This window comes from Cyprinus carpio, chromosome B13, assembly GCF_018340385.1.
Source record: "Cyprinus carpio isolate SPL01 chromosome B13, ASM1834038v1, whole genome shotgun sequence".
NCBI classification, from domain to species: Eukaryota; Metazoa; Chordata; class Actinopteri; order Cypriniformes; family Cyprinidae; genus Cyprinus; species Cyprinus carpio.
In genome coordinates this window covers 16426516-16445495 of record NC_056609.1, presented here as the reverse complement: position 1 = coordinate 16445495, position 18980 = coordinate 16426516, and the positions used below count along the sequence as shown (strand labels likewise).

Genomic DNA, 18980 nt, shown 5'->3' with positions numbered 1-18980 from the left:
CTTTACGCTCGCGTCACGTGCCCACCTCAAATCGCGCACGTTGCTATAATAAAAACGCAATTTCACACATCTCCAAATTTTACCCAAATCCAAAAAATAAACAAATATTTGTAAATACATTCATATATTATTCATGTAATTTTATCCCTGTGCAATGTTTTCACAAAGCTTTAAAAGAAACAAATATTTTATGGTATGATTTCAAGTTCAAAAATAATGACTTATAAAAACACTAATGAACGTATAGAAAATAAATTACTTCTCAAGTTACATTACCATTGAAAATGTAATTATCAGCCCTGGTTATTGTTTAGAGCTAAAATAAACATTTCTGATTATTGGAGTATGGAGAGATTTAGGAAATGAAGCCTTGGCTAAACCAGGGGTTTGTTCTTCGTACGTGGATTACTCGGTTAGCTGGATTTTATTGATGACGATTTGAGATGATCCAGGATTGATAGGTTCTTTGAAGTTCATCCTGGAGTTGCTGGCATAGCAACAGATCTGTTTGCTTTGCTGAGGAACAGGCTTATTTCATGTAAACAGGATTAGATTGTATCATTTTAAGTCAAGGGGCCTGTACCCTTGTTACAGGATTAGTTTCGAGTTGACAAAACCAAACCACTCCAATCCGGCTTTGTTGGTACCATGATGCTGATCATCAACTTTATTTGTTGACTCAGGCTTTGATAATTAATTTATTTGCATAATCTATAATAATAGACATTTTACTTTTACTCATTAAGAGTTTTTTTTCCATGAAGGAATCTCATAATTTTATTGCAGTCATAGTTTTATTGCAGTTTTATTACAGTTTGTCTGAAAACTGTGCATTAATTTCAATGTTGAACTTTTATGCAGGTGGCTTTGATGCATTGAGATGCAGACTCACTTCTCAAATCTCAACATGATTTCACGATGCAAAATTAATTTAAACAGTCGGTTATGTCATAAGATGGATCTTAAGAATTAAGGAACTGTAATTAATGTAGTCACATATAACAAATCCACTTCAAAATGAAATTGATGGCTAATTACAATACTCTCGACACGGAAAAATGCTAAGACTGTATACAAATACTAGAAACGGTGAAAAATTAGAAATTATTTAAAAAACAGTTTCAGGTTTTTTTTTTTTTTTTTTTTACTTTTATGTAAAAATGATGTCATTACATTGCTGTCTTGCCGCCAGCCAATCGCAGCATCGCTGATCATGGTTTTGAGTTCTACAAATTAATCACAATCCAAAAAAAAAAAACATGGAATAATCTCAGACAACTTAATCCAGATATTTTATCAAATCTCTGCAAATTAATTATAATATAAAAAAAATTATTATAATTGTAAATTAGCCAGAGATCAATTATCATGATTTAAAGATCTGGCATCTATCAGATCATCTCAGATGTATTAAGTGAGGTATGAAGAACAGACCCCTGGGATTATACTTCCTTCAGAAGATGTAGCAGTAGCAAAAATCTCTCTCTCCTGTTTCATAACATATGCTATTTGTGATTCTTTTAGATGTTTAATTTTTGTCTGTATTTGATTTATTAATAATTATTTAATTGCTAGAAGATGTTGTTTTCTGCTAAAGGTATCAAAGGGTAATTCCTAATGAATGAAAGATCTCTGTAAATGGGCTTGACCGATTGGATATGAGAAGTGATTCTATGTGAATTAGAATGTTATTTCTAAAAATTAATTTATTTTTTGCTAAACAAGACAATAAAGTTTTAACATTGCTGTTTGAAACAATATATCCTTATTTCCAACAGTCTGTGGTACTTTTTCCTCTGTGTTGCTTTTCCCTGTAAATCTTGAGCTTTTTGTTCAGTTTTCAGTGTTTTCTGGTAGCAATAGTACAGTTATTGGTTGCAGTCCATTATGGCCAAATGTCTGACTGCAGGACTGACTGCAGGGTTTTGTGGAGGATATAGCCAGCAATGACTTTTTAATGATTCTGACCTGCTTCAGTAGTGACTCTAATAACAGTTTGGCTATAACTCCATTAGTGCATCACCTTCACCCACAGTCAGCTAAAGGTAAAGGCCTTGTGTATCTTGTTTATCATCTTCAGCATGTCATAAATTTTGTGTGTGTGTGTGTGTGAGCAGTATCTCATCCTAGTTTCCTTTGTGTTTGATGAAAGTGATTGTTTATAAAACAGACTTCTAGATGATTGTAGCTCTTATTTTGTTTCTGTGTTCTTGAGGTTTCTATTACCATGAGAGAGAGATCATAATGTTTTTGTGTAAAGCTAGCTAAGAAAATGCCTTTGCAGGCATGCATCTGTTCTGTGTTGGCTGAATGTAGGAAAGCACTGTGTCAAGCGTGCCCATTTTTACAGCATTATAATAGAGAGGCGCTGCTGTCAATGGCTTTCCACTGAGCTCTGCCCAGTGCTGATGCATCAGAAACAAATTCAGGCTGACAGTCACTGGCAGCTTGATTGTAGCATGTTTCTGTAATTCAAGTGTAGCAAAACAGAAGTGATCATTTCTTTAAGAGGAAAGATCATGTTGGCATACATTTGACTTATTCTCCATTGATGGTTTGAAGGTCTTTTGCTTATTTGTTGGTTTTGGATTAGGGATAGGATGTGATGGTCAATTTGTCCTTCAACAACCATCTTGTAGTTAATGTAAGTTTTTGTTTTTTGTTACTTTGATTGGCATTTGGGTTTTTTTTCTAGTCAGTGCAACAGTGTAACTTTATTTTAAATGCATTTATTTATTTATTTTTTAGCTGCATGTTTGCTTTGATTGCACAGATGCCCTTTAGAGGAAACCTAAACCAACACTATAAACGAGCAAGATGTTGCCATTTAGCAGTTTCTTTTCATCCAAAGCTATTTACAGCAGACTGCTTGCTGAGATGCCCCCCCCACCCCTCAGGAACCTGAAGTTAACAGCTTTGTTCAATGGCACAACTGTGGTAAGAACTGGGCTCTGAACAGTAACGATGATCCAGAGCCAGTCGACAGAACTGTCAGAACAGAACTAATATGAAATTTATATTTTCTTATTTATATTAAATATATTATTTGCTTAGTTTTTTTAGTTTCTTTGTGTCTTGGTTTGTTTAGTGTTTTTGTTAAGTGTGTTTTGTTTTGTTTTGGGACAAGTACATTTCGTAACACATGACCTGACTTCAGCGCTCTTATTGTTAAACCAGTAGCACATCTTTATTCATTGACTTGCACCAGCATGCATGTACCTTTTGAATAATTTAATGCTGCGAGTCTGGTCAAATTCTGGCTTGAGTCGGTAAAGATTCCGGAAGGACACTTAATTGTTCCACCATGGAGACATTGTTCTGTTTGAGTACGATTTGACGATACTCTCCCTGTTCTGCAAACAGAGTAGCTCTGAATATTAAGCAAACAGAGTTGTCTGGATTTCTCTGTGCAAATCCTTATCAGCACTGGCACTTTAGCTACTTAATTTGGGTCTTGTGTTCTTGGAGGCTCTGTGTGTGAAAAAATTAGCATGCATTCAGCCACACTAACCTGACAGGTCTTGGTCAAATCGACTCACAGGTTCTGAGCAGCTCTCCTGCAGTGGGATGATGGGAAAGAGGCTGTGGCCGTGGGCTGTCAGTGCACACAGGGTGCCGTGGTTGATCTCTTGGCAGGTAATTGCAGTAATTCTGTGATGCTGGGCTTGATTAGCGAGCTGTCTGTGGGTGGGAGAACAGAGATTTTGGCTCTTCAAAGCCTCTGTGCTCTGGCCAGCTGCTCTTCATTAGTTATACTAGCCCTGGGCAGCATGCTAATGGTTTTTCCTCATTCCGTCAATGTTACCAAGCAGCGAGAATGCAAGGTCACTTACCTCAGCTTAACATGTGAGCTGTAGCTCACTAATCTGGTAAATTAAGGATGGGGTCTCGATGGTTGACTAGTCATCCAACAACCAACAAGTAGATTAGTGAGATGGTTTATTTTTTCTGAAGCGAGTGGAGATGCTTTTATTAGTATACATAATGCCCCCCCCCCCAAGAAATGGATATGATCGGTGTGAGGTGAACCTGAAAATGCTTCAATTATTCAGGGCTTGCTCAAGACCAAAGTGGCATCTAGAGACATAAAGGTCAGTAACACTGAAGAGTGTCTGTAATAAAGAAAAATCTAGTTTAAAAGTTAGAAATTTTGTTTTTAAATAGTTTTGAAAAACTTTTATGCCATTTTCAAAAAGCATTCAAATCAAATGACTCTAAAAGGTCATAAAGCAAAAAATCTTTTCTTGCACCTTGATTATGTTAGTGAACACACATTAATCATTTCAGAATGTTTTTAAATATACTTTTCAAGTGAAAATTTATTTTTTTAAATAAAATAATGAATTAGTTTAATGATTTGTAATATATTAATATATCAATTTTCTGAAGACATTTTACAGTCTGAACTAATCTTGTCCTCGTAAAAAGATCAAATCTGATATTATAAGAGATTTATTGGCGCCTCTCTATGATCTCTTCCTGTTTTGATTGTTTTTTTTCTGCATGGTGTTGATATGCAACAAGTCTTAGATTTTGGGGGACATTTTTAAAATATTAGTAAGCAGTCATGCTGTTTGTTAAAGTATGTTTTTTCTAACAAATGATAATAAACAATTATGATATACACTGAACAATAATCTCTTTCTGTAAATTATTTTATTTTTACGTCATGCCCCACCCCCCAAAAAGCACAAAATAATAATAAATTATTTTTATTATTTTATGCAATTATAAAAAAATTTTTTATTTTATGTATGATTTGCATTTTTAATGCAAAGGTTTTTTTTTAATTTATTTTAGTAAATAGATCTGGATAATAAATCATTGTCATTGATGTAAATATAAAAATGATAATAACTATAAATATAATTTTTCTTTCTCCTCTAGCAGTCTAGTTGTTGACTGAAAATTTCAGCACATGCTTGAATATTTCAGTTGCCTTTGTTCCAACTATATCTCAGCTTATGTGTTAGTGCATATTTCCGAGTGTAAGGAGGAGTTGTCTTCTTAGAGCTCTTTGTTTTATTGTTGTTAGGTTCGCCACACCTATAGTCTAATGTTGCAAATCCAGCACAATGCAATCATTAGAGTTCCCAGCCAACATTTCAGCCAGCATGCAAAGAGTGGGGTTGGCTTCAGCAAACATGAAAGCGTGACTCATGCCAAAGATGCAAATTTTGGGAGCTATAGAGTTTCAAATTTCAGATCCAAACATTAAAGTCTCTATGCAGAGGAAGCAGCTCAAGCCTTACTACCTGAAAAAGAGAGAAAAGAAGTCTGTTTTTACTTTGTCAACCTCCATCATACGCCCCATCACTGTCTGTCTTGGCATGATGCAAAACTCTGTCACTGAGCCTTAGTCATTAATAGACATCTGTTGAACTATTATTATCTTGTGTAGAATAATATCCAGAATGCTTAAAGTTCTGTGATGGGTTAAAAAAATTGAGAGCTTTTTAGGAGCTAGTACAAACGTTACATAATTAGCAGAGTAAGAGTAGTGTACAAACACAGAACCAGTGCTCTCACCATTATGCTTAATGCATTTATAACAGTACAACATTAGCACAATGGAAAATTGAAAATGTACAATAGACGTGCCGTTATTCAGTAATGCGATATATCATGATAATGAACATGCACGATATTGTTATCATATGGGCACTTCAAAATACAGAGAATAACTATTTATTTACAAGTTATTCAGAAATTTGAATGCATTTTAAGAAGACTTTTCCCATCAATTGGTCACAATGCTCAACACCGCTGTATGCTGCGTCAAAGACGTGTGTGCACTCTGATGTAAACAAGTGGATGAGAAGCACATGGTGGAGCGCGTGAGAGACGATCTGGATGAAAGCGCATTCACTCTCTGACAGCAGATGGCGCTGAAAATCATAAATGCAGCCGTTACCCCGGAAACCCCATAAACAAAGCAGCAGCTGCACTTCTTTTTGAAACTTATTTAAAAGCACAATATGTAAGATTTTTTTTGAAAATATCCAAAAACCACTAGAACAGTGTTATATATTTTGCTGACTCGTGTACTTACATTATCCTAAATGTTTAGAAGAATGTTTAAAACCAGAGAAATAAGCAATTTTAACTAGTGATGTACTGTGTCCATAGTGTCATTGTGTCGCCCGCCAATGACGTCATAACCCCTCAATTTCCGTATTTTAGAAAACATGGAAACACCAAAGACGCTTTAATATGTTATGTTATGTGTTTTATTAGACAGGTGACGACCGCACAGAATAGCATTACAACAGAACTTTCAAATGTATCTAGTATGATAAATCAGCGCTGCTTTACCACACATACTCACGACCAGAAGGAGCAGAAGCGGTCGACTGTGGCATAATAAAAGCTCCGCTGCTTTCGAGCCGTGTCTTTCAACGGCCTCGTTTCGCTTTGACGGCTTTCAGCCTCACCCCGCTTAATACTATTACGTTAATAAATCATTAGCTCATCCATGAACATGATTTCTGCCCGAGTCCCATCGGATTGAATCGTCTGTGATGATGACGACAACTCCCATGATCCCATACTCAGTCACGGCGTCATCAAACTACACCTTTGTTCCTTCGTTTGTTTTGAATACATGCTCTCTATCAGCGAAAACGTATATATTGTGCCTTTTAAATGATTTAAATAGCCATTTAGATTTTTGTATTCGCAGTGGTGTTCATCACAGAGCCAAATACTTCAATATATAATAGGTTATTTATTTTCAAAACCTAACATTTTAATCTGGACTGCAACAGTGCAAGTCTCACGCATATCATTTACATCTTATGTCACCAATACAAACCAACCAGATTTATAATATTATAGCCTAAATATTATGATATCTAATGTTATCAATTTTGCACAATGAAGTTGCGATTGTAAGTTGCAGTCTGGAAGACGCGTGTCATTGCAGAAAATGTGCGTTCACATTTGTATCCTATGTTGATCCAAATATGGAAAGCACTTTCGAATTTAATAACCTGAGGTTCTCTCCAGAGATGTTTTGCCACATTTCTGCAGTTAAGGTTGATTGCTCCGTAGTATGGGTGTTTACTTTTGCCTAAACATCTTCAAGTGAGTGGCGGGGCAAACCGAAAGTTGATTCCTGAAAGTCCAGCACTCTCCTACCTTCACTGCTGATACTGCGACTATTCTTATTTGTATGTGTTCCTTCGCTGGCATTTTTCACATTTAGTTTTTCTCCCTTAATAACAAATTTGTCCATTCTGATGCTCAGTTTTACTGAACTAATGGCTGCTGATCACTGTTTGAATTGAATTCTGCCAAAGTGCGTTCTTAAGTGGTCATTTTTTTTACATTATAGCTTATATTTGTTTTGTAGATTTTGAAATTAATATAAAAAGTAAAATGAATTGTAAAACTGAAAATTATTATTTTTTTTTTCAAATTGCTTTGCGTATAAATGTTCAGTTATTTTTATTAAACCTGTTACACTGTATTATGACAACACTTTTTTTGCAACTAAATTTCAATATCGGCATATGCCTAATGTACAATAATAGCTTCAAGTGTCGTGAAGGAAACTTGATTGAAGCATAAGTCATGCTGAACAGGAACAGCTTTTGGTCTTCTTAGTTTGAAGGTCCACCTAATGTTAAAAAAAAAACATTTGATTAGAAATTGACGAGTGACGGACTTTGTGAGTCATTGAAGAGTCATTGACGTAGTATGTCAAGGTACAGTAACACACATTAGATAGCAGATTTGTTGGAGCCAGAGTGCTTGTGTGATCTGACATTCAATACCATACCTTGTCATTGGCTCAAAGACTTTATTACATTAAATGAAATTAAATATAAAATAGTGACGATATGATGGTACGCTACTGAGTTGATGATTCACCGTAGGATTCTTAAATGGAGTATATTGAATACAGGGATTAAATTTGTGATGCTGTATGTGATTAGTGGTTCTTTCCCTTTTAAAAGACATTAAGCAGTCATGTACCCCCCCCCCCCCCCCCCCCACAATATTTTGATTAATTGTGAATAACTGAGAAATGTTTGTAAACCATAGGATTCTGCTTGTGGTGCTGCATTTTGTCAAAATGAAGCAGACTAGGCATATACCACAAAACAAGTTAAGTGCATTTGGAAAATGTGAACCAGATTCAGTTATTTTTATTGAATTATATTAAAATAATTGAAGCTAGCCCAATTTTCCAAATTATCCAACTTAACTCAACCATTGTTTATAAATATTTTTTTTTTTTTTTTTTTTTTTTTTTTTTTTTATAAACAAAGTAATTTTCTATATACGGATTTAATCTAATATTCATTTCTTGTCATTGAAATAAAATGGCTAATTAAATCAGCTTTCATTACAGCTTATTAAGAATTTAAGAAGCTGAAGTTTTGAAATGGTGGACAAATTACAAAATCCTTCCTCATTTTAGTCTTTATTAAATTATATATATCTCCCCCAACCTTCTTCAGAACTTTGGAGATTGTGTAGATGGATATATAAAAACACTCTTAGAATAAATTTAATTCAGCTGTCAATGCTTTGAAGGTTTCCCATCACTGATCAAATTGCATCTTTAATTAAGCTCTGTTTCACCTGCTTGGAGTCAGAGGCCAGACCGTGACTCATTTCATTCCCCAGTTCACAGCATGACTGCTGATTTCTGGGTGTGACTGGGTTGAATAATTGTCTCCGTTGTCAGCAGGTGGGGCTGAACCTGCCTTGAGTTTTTCCATCTATGGGGAGTTGCCGTGTCAGGTGGTAACTGGCAGTCTAACACAAGTCATACACACTCAGACACATGATGGAATGGCACAGCTAGACAGAAAACACAGAGAAAACCCTTTTGCCTCAAAAACAACAGTTTGGGTCTGGAGCTGTTGGAAGGATCAAGCAGTAAAATGTGTTTGGATTTTTCAGTACTACCATTACAAATATTTAAAACAATCACACCAATACATACACTACATATCCAACTATAAAATCACAAAGCACTTTTAATTTTCATTTTTCCCTTTGTTAATTTTTAAAGCCACCAATGTGCACTAATTTAAAGGATTAATTAACATTTTCAATCCATATGCTAGAATGTAGCGCATTAAATCTGTCCTCACCTGTGCTTTCCACCCAATAGTCAGTGGTTGGGGTAATGCACTGATTTCCTTGCTAAATATATTACATTTTGATGTAAATGAAAAATGTCTGTTAATAGCTTCACTCTTTCTGTCTTGGCAGTGCAGAGTATTAACAAGATTATTTTAGGAAGTGTCAAGCAATATTTGTTGTCGAAGCAGTTTTTACCGCATTGAAAATTTAGCCCTCACATATGGGTTTGTCAAAATGTATGACGTTGTGCATTGAGCTGTGATGAAAAATGTTTTTGATTTGTTTTGACACCCAACCATGGATTGCGAGTGTGTGCCCTGCTCCTGTTGTAGCACAGCACTGTGGAAACTCATTTGTTCCACCCTGTAGCACACAGTAATGAAGGGATAAAATAGTCCTTTTATTTTGTGCTGAGGTGAATTGCATCTTCTACGCATTCCTGGCAGCTGACGATGACAGCGGTCGCTTGCGTAAAAGACGTTGTCATCCTCTCCTCATTTCTGCCTAAAGTTATTTTAATAAGGTTTTAATAATTGATGATGCTTCCTGTTCTTGAATTTAATTTATAGCAATGACCTTGTTGTCATAGCAGATTGGTGTTTAAATATGGCAACCAGTGAATTAACCAAAGAAGTGTTAAGAGCTTTAGAAACATCATCTTTCTGCAGTTTCGCAGCTCTAAAGTGGCACTTTTCATGAATAGGGTTTCTCACATTTCAAGGATGCATGGTACTTTAGATGCAAGGTAGTTTAGAAAATGTTGTTTTGAAATATTTAGAGGTGTTTTATTATTTAGTTTAAGCGATTTTCCAACTGTTACAAAAAGTCCTGTAAATGGTGTTTTTAAAAAGTGTTTTTTATTAAAGCAAAAACATTTAAGCAAAACCTCAACGTGAAATTATACATTTAAAAAATTCCATTACAAGATTGAATGATTAACCTCTTTGAACAGACACAATTAAAATGAATTTTACTACAATTAATTGAATATCAGCAGAAATCCTGTGTGATTTGTAATACTTATAGACATGAAGATCAAAACCATTTAAATGTTTTAAGAAAAATAAGGGGGAAAAAATTGTTTGTTTAGCAGATATTATAGATGTCATTTCAGAAATCACAGGATCTATGCCTTGAATTTTTAGCCAGAAAAATATAAGTTGTAGCAGGACACTAAAGCCTGAACCTCTCATAACGTGAAATGATGAATGGAGATGGATTGCAAATTTTATGTGTTCTGAGCACTAAACTTGGTTATCTGGCACGTCATTGCCAGTAGCTCGTAATGGGTCATGAGCTGTAGAAGAAGACCAGCTGCTGAGGGGAAGCTCCGTGAAGCTTGGCAGGACGTTCCTCTGTTCTCAGCCTTCTCTCACACCTGCTCCCTCACCCTGCTGACCCAAGAGCCAGAATTCCCTAACATGAATCACAATCTGGGTCAGTGATAACTCTGGCTGTGCTTGAAAACTCAGCAGAGGCGTCATGATGATTTGAGCTGTTATAGCGCTGGGTGTTCTGACATTACTTGTTTTATATTAAAATCATTGATCCATGTCAGTGGCTCTAACAAATTTGACATAGTTGATCTCCTTTTGCTGACGTATTGATTTGAGGCACTAACACTTAATATGTTGTGTATAAAATAGTCATAAGGGATTATTTTTATTAATTTTTTACAGTGGAACATTTGTGGTTTTAATCATGTTTTCCTGGGCTAGTGGACCAGACGCTGGTCCAAGTGGGCTTTGGAAGTGGCTCTGCAATCCCAATCTGCCCTGCCTGTCCAGACTGCACATTTATTTACTGCTAACCTTGGCAGAGGGTCGGGTGTGAATTATTACTAGCTCTGTGTTTTCTTGTGTGGTTGTTTGTTACTCATGGACTTGGCCTTTACACGATTGACAGAATACCCGTATTTTCTGACATTTGTTATCAAGGGAGCTGAAATGAACTGACTGTTTTATTGATGCCAATGCCTTCTGAAGATTAGGTTATCTTCACCAGCTTTCTGTTGGCTCGTGGTCGTGATATGTCTTGGTTTAGTGGGAATAGTGTCGGCTCAGGCTTTCTTCTTGTGTTTATGGTCTGTTTGGTATTCACAATACCAAACTTTCAGTAGTTGGTACCAGTGGAATTTCATGATTCTTGGTACCAATTTAGATGCTGTATAAATATAAAAATATAAAATAATATTAGGGTCATTCCGTGTCAAATCAACCAAATTTTTTTTTTTTTTAAATCAGACATTCATCTTTAAAAAAGAAAAGAAGTATCATATTTTTGCAAATTGACCCACATTTAGTTTTTGACCACTGAATATGTGTACATTTTAAATATTTACTTCTGGAGCCATATTGAAATTCCAATATCTCTGGAACTGAAACATATACAGGGCTTTAAAAATGAAGATATCAAAAGCAAAGTTTAAGACCCAATATCTAAAAGGGCATTAAGATATCTTTAATGAGTTACAGACATGCAAACTTTGGAGAAGAAAATTGAAAAGTGCTGTTTCCCCATTTTTGATTGGTCACCAATGGCACATAATGCAACAAAAATGGATAAATTCAACATATTTTACTAACGATCTCTGTGTAAAAATAACATTACGATGCCGCCATCTCTCTGAAGTCATTTTCACCCTCCTGTAATTTGGCTTTGAATCTAAGTTGAAAATGGCCATTTTGACACCCCTCTACAAAATAGTGGATTACTCAGTAAATATTCATCCACAACATTTAATACTTTGGCTTTCATCACTATACATGTCTGCCTTTCTTCAGAAAAATTATTAGCAAAATTAAAAATTTGAGCCGGGGACCAGCCAGTCTTGTAGACTAGTTTCTTTAAGTTGTAAACACAAGTTATACTCTGCCTTAATTGTTTATTAGCATGTAACCAAAGGAGTTTGAACAAAGACTGTCATGGTTGAATTTCTTTATAAATGGCCATTTGTAATCTGATTCCTTCATTCTTCAATGTTCAAACTCTTTTGGTTACATGCTGCTAACAATAAAATGTGATGAGGTCAGAGAATGATAATAACTTTGTCTACATATTACAGACTAGTCTAAAAGACTTGCAGGCTCAGGGAAAAGTCATCAGAAAGCACTCAAAATGGACTTTAATGAACAGCTTGCACAAAACAGGGCCTCAGGTTTTCTGCAAAGATTACCGTAATTTCCATAATAGGCAAACAGTTGTTTTCATTCATCTTGCTTGAATGTTGTGACAGCATTTGGCCACTAAATTGTTGTAGTTGGTGTTCCATCCTAAAAACACTAATAAAACACAACTTAAACATCTACATATTACAGCTGTTATTTATATTTATAAATCTTCTATTCCCACCAAAATAGAATAACTGCATATTAAAAAACCCACAAAGATTATCTGCTGCTTGAATTCCCCTTAAAAGAGAATGAGTGGATATGATCAAACTCACCAGGAGAAAAAAAGAGATGCAACGCAGCACAAGCTCCTGGTCATGAGATCTGCGGTTACTACAGCAACTAGACTGAAATGAACTTTTTTTTTTGTATTATTAAAATTGGACCTTATTCAATGTAGAATAAATTAGATTTGAAGTAATCTTGAGTTTTTAGGTTTGGACTAATTTGGCAAAAAATTCTGTCTTCTTGGAGTCAAATGTATGAATGTTTTACTATAGTAACAAAGGCACCACTGACTTACTACAACAGCCGTAACCGTTTGCTCATAACCAGTTTCTCTTTAATTTGTTGTTCAATTGCCATTTTAACCCATGCAGTATGCCTTTATGCTCATGATCTGTTCCTCTCTTTGGCAGGATGATTGGAGTGGCATTAATTCAAACAGAGTTCAATCACACAGCAATGCAGATGACAAAGCCCACAGCCTAGAGACCCTTCCTCCAGGTAAGAGTTAACCTGACAACCCATGTGCATAATCAGCTCATGTCAGGATTAGCCCGCTCTCATAATTCAAGTTTTCTTTTTCCATCCCAGATGAATAATGGAGTGTTTCTTCTCAGGGAAACGCTCAAAGATGGACTTTAATGAACAGCTTGCGCAAAACAGGGCATCAGGTTTTTCTTCTCCCATAAACAGAACTTAACCTGAGGTTTACTGCAGAAGTAGGTGTAGAAAATTTCACTTGAGGGCGCCTAAAAATGCATGAGAGTGATTTGAAAGGGACATTATGACTGGCCTGAAGACAAGAACTCAGTGTCTTCACAATTTATTCCCTTTTGGTAATATACTTCTTTATGATCCAACCAAACTGGGTTTCTTAATACATTAAGCCTTAGATATTAACATGTGCTTTTTATAGACTTGCTGCATTTAAAAACAGTATTGTAGTAAGGTTGCAAATGCATTATTTATTTAGCTCATTAGTTTCTATGTCATGCAGTCGCTCTGGAACTGGGGTCCATGGAGAGCTGTTCTATTAAATTTGTCATAAACACCAGATTACATTCATGTGTCGTTGCATGCATTACAATGTTTGCTGTCTGTTGTTGTTCTCCCAGGCATTGTTTCGGGGAATCATCAGTAGTTTCCTGTCTCCGTGTTACTCGTTTAATTTAGGTCACCCAAAAGATTTCCACGAAGCAGAACACTCACCCAGGAGTACCTGATTTCATCTGTAATAATTAAGAGAACAGATTTAAAGTGATAGTGTGCCTAAAAGTGCCATCTGCTCACCTCACGTTGTTCCTGTTTGATATTTTTTTTGTCCCCCTTTTCCTTTCGAGGAACATGGAAATAAAAACCTGGTAACAAATAACCATACAATTAGCATTTTCAATCTTGGGTCATTTCCAAGCAATAACCTGTAGTTGAGAGAGCGAGTGAGTCATCTGAGATGAATCACTTAGGAAGTGAGTTGAATAATTGGCTCAGTTTATGATTCAGAGGCACTGTTAAAATAAACAACAGCTCCTTTTGAGTCACAGCACACGCATATATACTGTGTATATATATTAAAACAGTGAAAAAATTGCTGTCAGTTTTAAGTAAAGTTGAAAGAACTTTAAAATATTTACAGTAGTTGATATGATACAGATATGATAGAAAAAAGTATGTGTGGCATTAAATTAAAATGATAAATGATAAGGGGACATTACTGCAACTTGCATTGAAATCATGGCCAAAATAGTAAAATTTTTATTCCATCCAATAATTAAAGAATAATTGTTTGGTGCACCAATTAAATCAAGAAGGTCTGGAATAAAAAAGACTTCTGGAATTTTTAGTAATATTAAATGTATATTAAATTTTGCAACCAAGCATGTGGGTAGGATTGAGGAATAGATCACAGTACCATGTAGTGTTTGCATGTCGGAGAGCACTTTGTCTAGAATCTTGGAGTGTCAAGTGAAGTGTGGAGGTCGCAGCTGAGATGCTCTGTTCTCCTTTGAGCAGCTAATTAGTGTGATGACAGCCCTACAGTCCTCTGCCGTGGGACGAGATATCGACCTCACACAAGGAGAGTGTGGATTTTTTCTGGGTGTTCTTGTTGAGCTTTCAGCTGTGTTGTACATTGCATTGGAGATGCCAGACTTTGATTCTTTACTCTAGCTTCCTGTGGGCATCTTTTTGACCTAAATTACAGGCCTGAGCTATAGAGATGACCTTTTTCTAATCGTTCTGTCCCAGCCATCGCAGAAGGTGAACTTTTAAATTGTGTGACAGGGCTGTTATAAATGTGGCTGTCACCCTTTGGTGGATCAGTGCATTTGGTGCATTGCAGTTCAGGATAATTAACCTCAGCTTTCGTTAACTTATGCGTCCTAGATGACGTCACTGTTGTGCACAGAGCGTAACGTTGATCTATTGACTGCCTATGCATTTTGATTTACCTGAATCTTGCTTTTTACAAATAAATCACCTGATTCTAGTGTGCAGCGTAATAGTAAAGTGCCAGTATTTTTTGCTGATGAAAGTTGAACTTTTGAATTCTCCCAAATGGCTTGAGCAGAGACTCTTCATCTGCTTGAATTAATCTTTTATGCTGTCTTTGCATGTTTAACACGATTAGTTGGCAGGATTGAGCGCGGGTCCCCTTTATTACCTTTCAGGGACATTTATGGGTTTCATAATGTTGACAAATGATCACCGGTTATTGCACTTCAGAGTATTTGATATCACCTTAAGGATTCTGGTTTGGAACCATTGGGACGTGTAGACTAGTTAAAAAGACAAGGGTATACACTCCAAAACAAAACAAAATGTACACTTACTTGAGGTTCACACTGTAACCATTTTTTTTTTGTAATTTGTGGTGATGGTGTTATATTAAAATGAATAATTGTTTAGTTTGGTTGTTTAAGCTTTCTAAAAGCTTGCATGATACTGCTAGATGTTTATATAAATGAACGTTATAGAAATATGGTGTAGTGTATAATGAAGTGGTTAAGACTTATAGACCATATCTAAGAGTTTGGTTTTTCCTTTCGGTTCTGCTACTAATTTGAAATGTTATCCCTTGTTCATTAACTATTCCCGTGGCAGTGGTCTTGGCTTTTAAATCGATGTTAGTGCTCTGTTGGATAGCTGGCATCAGTGGCATGCATTTCTCACTCAGGTCGACCTAATTATAATGCAGCAGACGTTTGCCAGAGCCCTGCTAAATTAATTGCTTATAGTCTTTTGTAAGGATAGATAACATAATCGAATTCTGCCACGTTTCTGAGGTCTAAGTATCATCGTAACCATCTCTGTCGTTTAACTCAATGACAACGGCGACTGCTGCCATGTTACCGTGGGATGTGACTAACATCAAAATGGAAAAATAACACTTTTTGTTGAGGAAAAGCTTGTGGTTGGGAAATCATTTAAGGCAGGCTTTTATGGAATGGCTCCATTTGGCAAATATCCTCATATATTATCATTTGGCAAATGTCTTCTTTGACAGATTCACCTGGGTTGTAATCAACTAAAGATGTCTAGCCAGCTCCTTTCACGTTCTTTTGGGTGACTGTGATTTATAATGTAGTAATGAGCAGCATGGTTTTTGTCTTGGCTTAAAAAAGATGTTTCTAAGAAACATGAGTAGGAGTACACCTTTGTTCTTTATGTTATAGTGTATACATTTGTCTTTGGTTAATGACAAGCCTGATGTCTGGAGTGATATAGGTGTCTTTGGGCATGTACTTACTGACAAATTGATAGTTTCAGAGTTGTTCGAATGGAAAGTAGCCTACTCAGTCAGTATGTTAAAGCAATCAATCCACAGTATTTGATTTATTTGTACACTGGGTAAAAGTCAGCCTTGTGATAATGGAAATGACAAGAAAAACAAAATGTATTTGGTCTAAGATCTAGATGTTCTTTTTTTGTCTGACATCCAGTGTTTAATCATTTTTGTCACTTTTTCAGGGAAGGTTAGGTGGCAGGACTTTGACCAGGACCTGTACGTGGGGGCTACAGTGGTGAGGCCAGGGCAGGATCCCTACGCCCGCAACAAGTTCAACCAGGTTGAGAGTGACAAACTCAGAATGGACCGCAGTGTCCCTGACACCAGACATGACCAGTAAGTCCCGCTCAAGTTTTTAGCTCAGCTCATTCAGTTGACACTCAAGAAACAGAGCTTTGCTTCTTGTTCAGTTCACTTCATTGAAATGAGCTAATGCTCAACTCAGTTTCTGAACTTATTTTCACTGCATGCAATCAGTTAAATTAGTATAATAAAAGTTCACTTAATTTGTTTGCATCGGAGCAACATTGAATAATCTTTATTTGTTTGGGATTTGGTCCTAGGATGCTTTGCATAGGTAAATATTGAAATTAAGTAAGGAATAGTTGACGACAGGCCGTTGAATTATTAGAAAATAATACACACCCAGGGTGGTGATGCAGCCATGATGCAAAGTGGATTTAATGTGTTTTTGAACAACATGAGAGACTTTGGGGAGAATACAAGTAAAGATTGTTGGGTATGCAGCCACACAGAACAATGTTCACATCTTGTATTTCAACCATATATTTTTCAAATTTAATTTGTTCCTATGTTGGCAAAGCTGAATTTTCAGCAGCCATTACATCCTACAGAAATCATTCTGACATGCTGATTGGTGCTCATGATGCATTTATTATTACCAATGCTGAAAATAGTTGTACTGATTAATATTTTTTTTAGTGAAAACAATGCTAATTTGTTTAGGATTTAATGCATTGAAATTTCAAAACATCATATTTTATTTTGTAACATTTTTACTGCTATTTTTAAAACCAATTAAATGCATCCTCCTTTAATAAAATTATTCATATATTTAAAATCTTTCTTACTGCAAACTTTTAAGTTTTAGCAAATAAATAAATAATTTATAAAATATTACTTTTTGCAGGCTTGCTTGTTCTTTAGACAATAGTTTCTGTAGTAGTTAGCTGTAAGAGATTCCACTGAATTAACTTGATGTCTATTTTTATAGGATTTACTCAGTTCTCTTATATCTGAGGAGAGTTACAGTTTAGTTTAAGAAGCCCATTTCCAATGTGTGGTGACACTTTTCATAGGTGAATGAAGTTTATTAAAAGTATTATTTAAAGTGAAGTTACTCACATATCTGAACATTAGACTCATGCTGCTCGGCACAAAATCTAATTAAACCCGTTTCCTTTGGTTCTGTTGAGTATTAAAGCACCCTATCCACTAATAATGAACTGTTCATTGACTGTACACTGAGCATTTGCATTACTATGTAAGGCTGGCTTATTTATTATGTAGTGTGCCTTACTTTACAACACACAGTGAATGTTAAGAAGTGTCAGTGCTTCTTTGCGATAAAGTCAGTCAAAAATAATGTGCTAAATTAATTTCAGGTTCTCATAAAGAGAGGCCTGTCATTTGATGAGAGCTGCTTACACAGCACAATGATAGTGAAACGCATGAAAAGCACTTCCCCAGCAAATCAGTGAGTCTTTCAAAACTTCATCTTCATCCGTCTGTCAGTCACAGTGTCCTTGACGTGGCAAAGTAGCAGATTGTCTTCAGGTGGCAAAGTAGCAGATTGTCTTCAGGGCTTAAATGGCTGTCAGAGATGTCAAGGCAGGATTGACAATATGAGTAGAGCGCTGAATGTATAAGTGGAAAATAAAGGAGTAGTTTAAATGGAGAATAAGCTTGTCCTCTTAGATGCAGTAAATGGTCTTGGGTGCTATGAATCTCATCATCTGTAACAGTCACACTTGTGTTTAAGCTGAAAGGTCATTTACTACTGAGTGGGCATCTGAAGGAACGTCATATTTGCTTACGACATGAATGGGAATATCTGGGCACCCATTTTTTCCTCTGATAAACTGGCCACTCACCGCTCTCTGTATATAATAATGTTGCATATGTTTAGCAAAACCATTCAGTTCTGACAGGTTTACTTTGCATTTTTGCATTTTAGGATTCATTTGTAAGAATTGTTTAAAAGCTGTGAAATGCCCGGTAAGATGTCCACATTAAGTTTTCCATCACCAGTTTAATGTACTGTACTCTCTTTTTTTTTTCACTCTCTCTCTCTCTCTTGATAAAAGGATTGTAGAAGAAGTTCTGAATTCAGCAAAACAGTTTTGCTAACTTGGGCTACTTTTTGATGTTAGAAAAATGCTTGACCACCCACATTTGCACCTCAACAATGCCTCTTCAGTGTTCGCCAACTTACCCGGTCTGAATTTATTTATAACAAGTTTCATAATCATTTCTGTCTTTTCACATGTCAAGAAGGCATTGCACACAAGTTTAAAGGTAAACTGCCAGTCAAAAGTTTGGGGTCGTATAAGGTTTTTAAATAAAAGTTTTTTGCTCACCAAGGATGCAGTTATTTGAGACAATACAGTACAACAGTAATTTTGTGAAATATTATTACAATATAAAATAACTGTTTTCTGTTTTAAAATGTCATTTAT

The 18980-nt window shown here is 35.8% G+C and overlaps 1 protein-coding gene across 2 annotated transcripts in view; it reads left to right on the top strand.

Moving 5' to 3' along the window:
• Positions 1–18980, top strand: part of galnt2 (UDP-N-acetyl-alpha-D-galactosamine:polypeptide N-acetylgalactosaminyltransferase 2) — a 79221-nt gene that overhangs the window by 34286 nt on the left and 25955 nt on the right. For both annotated transcript variants that reach the window (XM_042736893.1, XM_042736892.1), the window contains exons 2-3: positions 12911–12998; positions 16464–16617. In XM_042736893.1, the coding sequence (XP_042592827.1) occupies positions 12911–12998; positions 16464–16617 (242 nt within the window). The remainder of the gene's footprint in view (positions 1–12910; positions 12999–16463; positions 16618–18980) is intronic.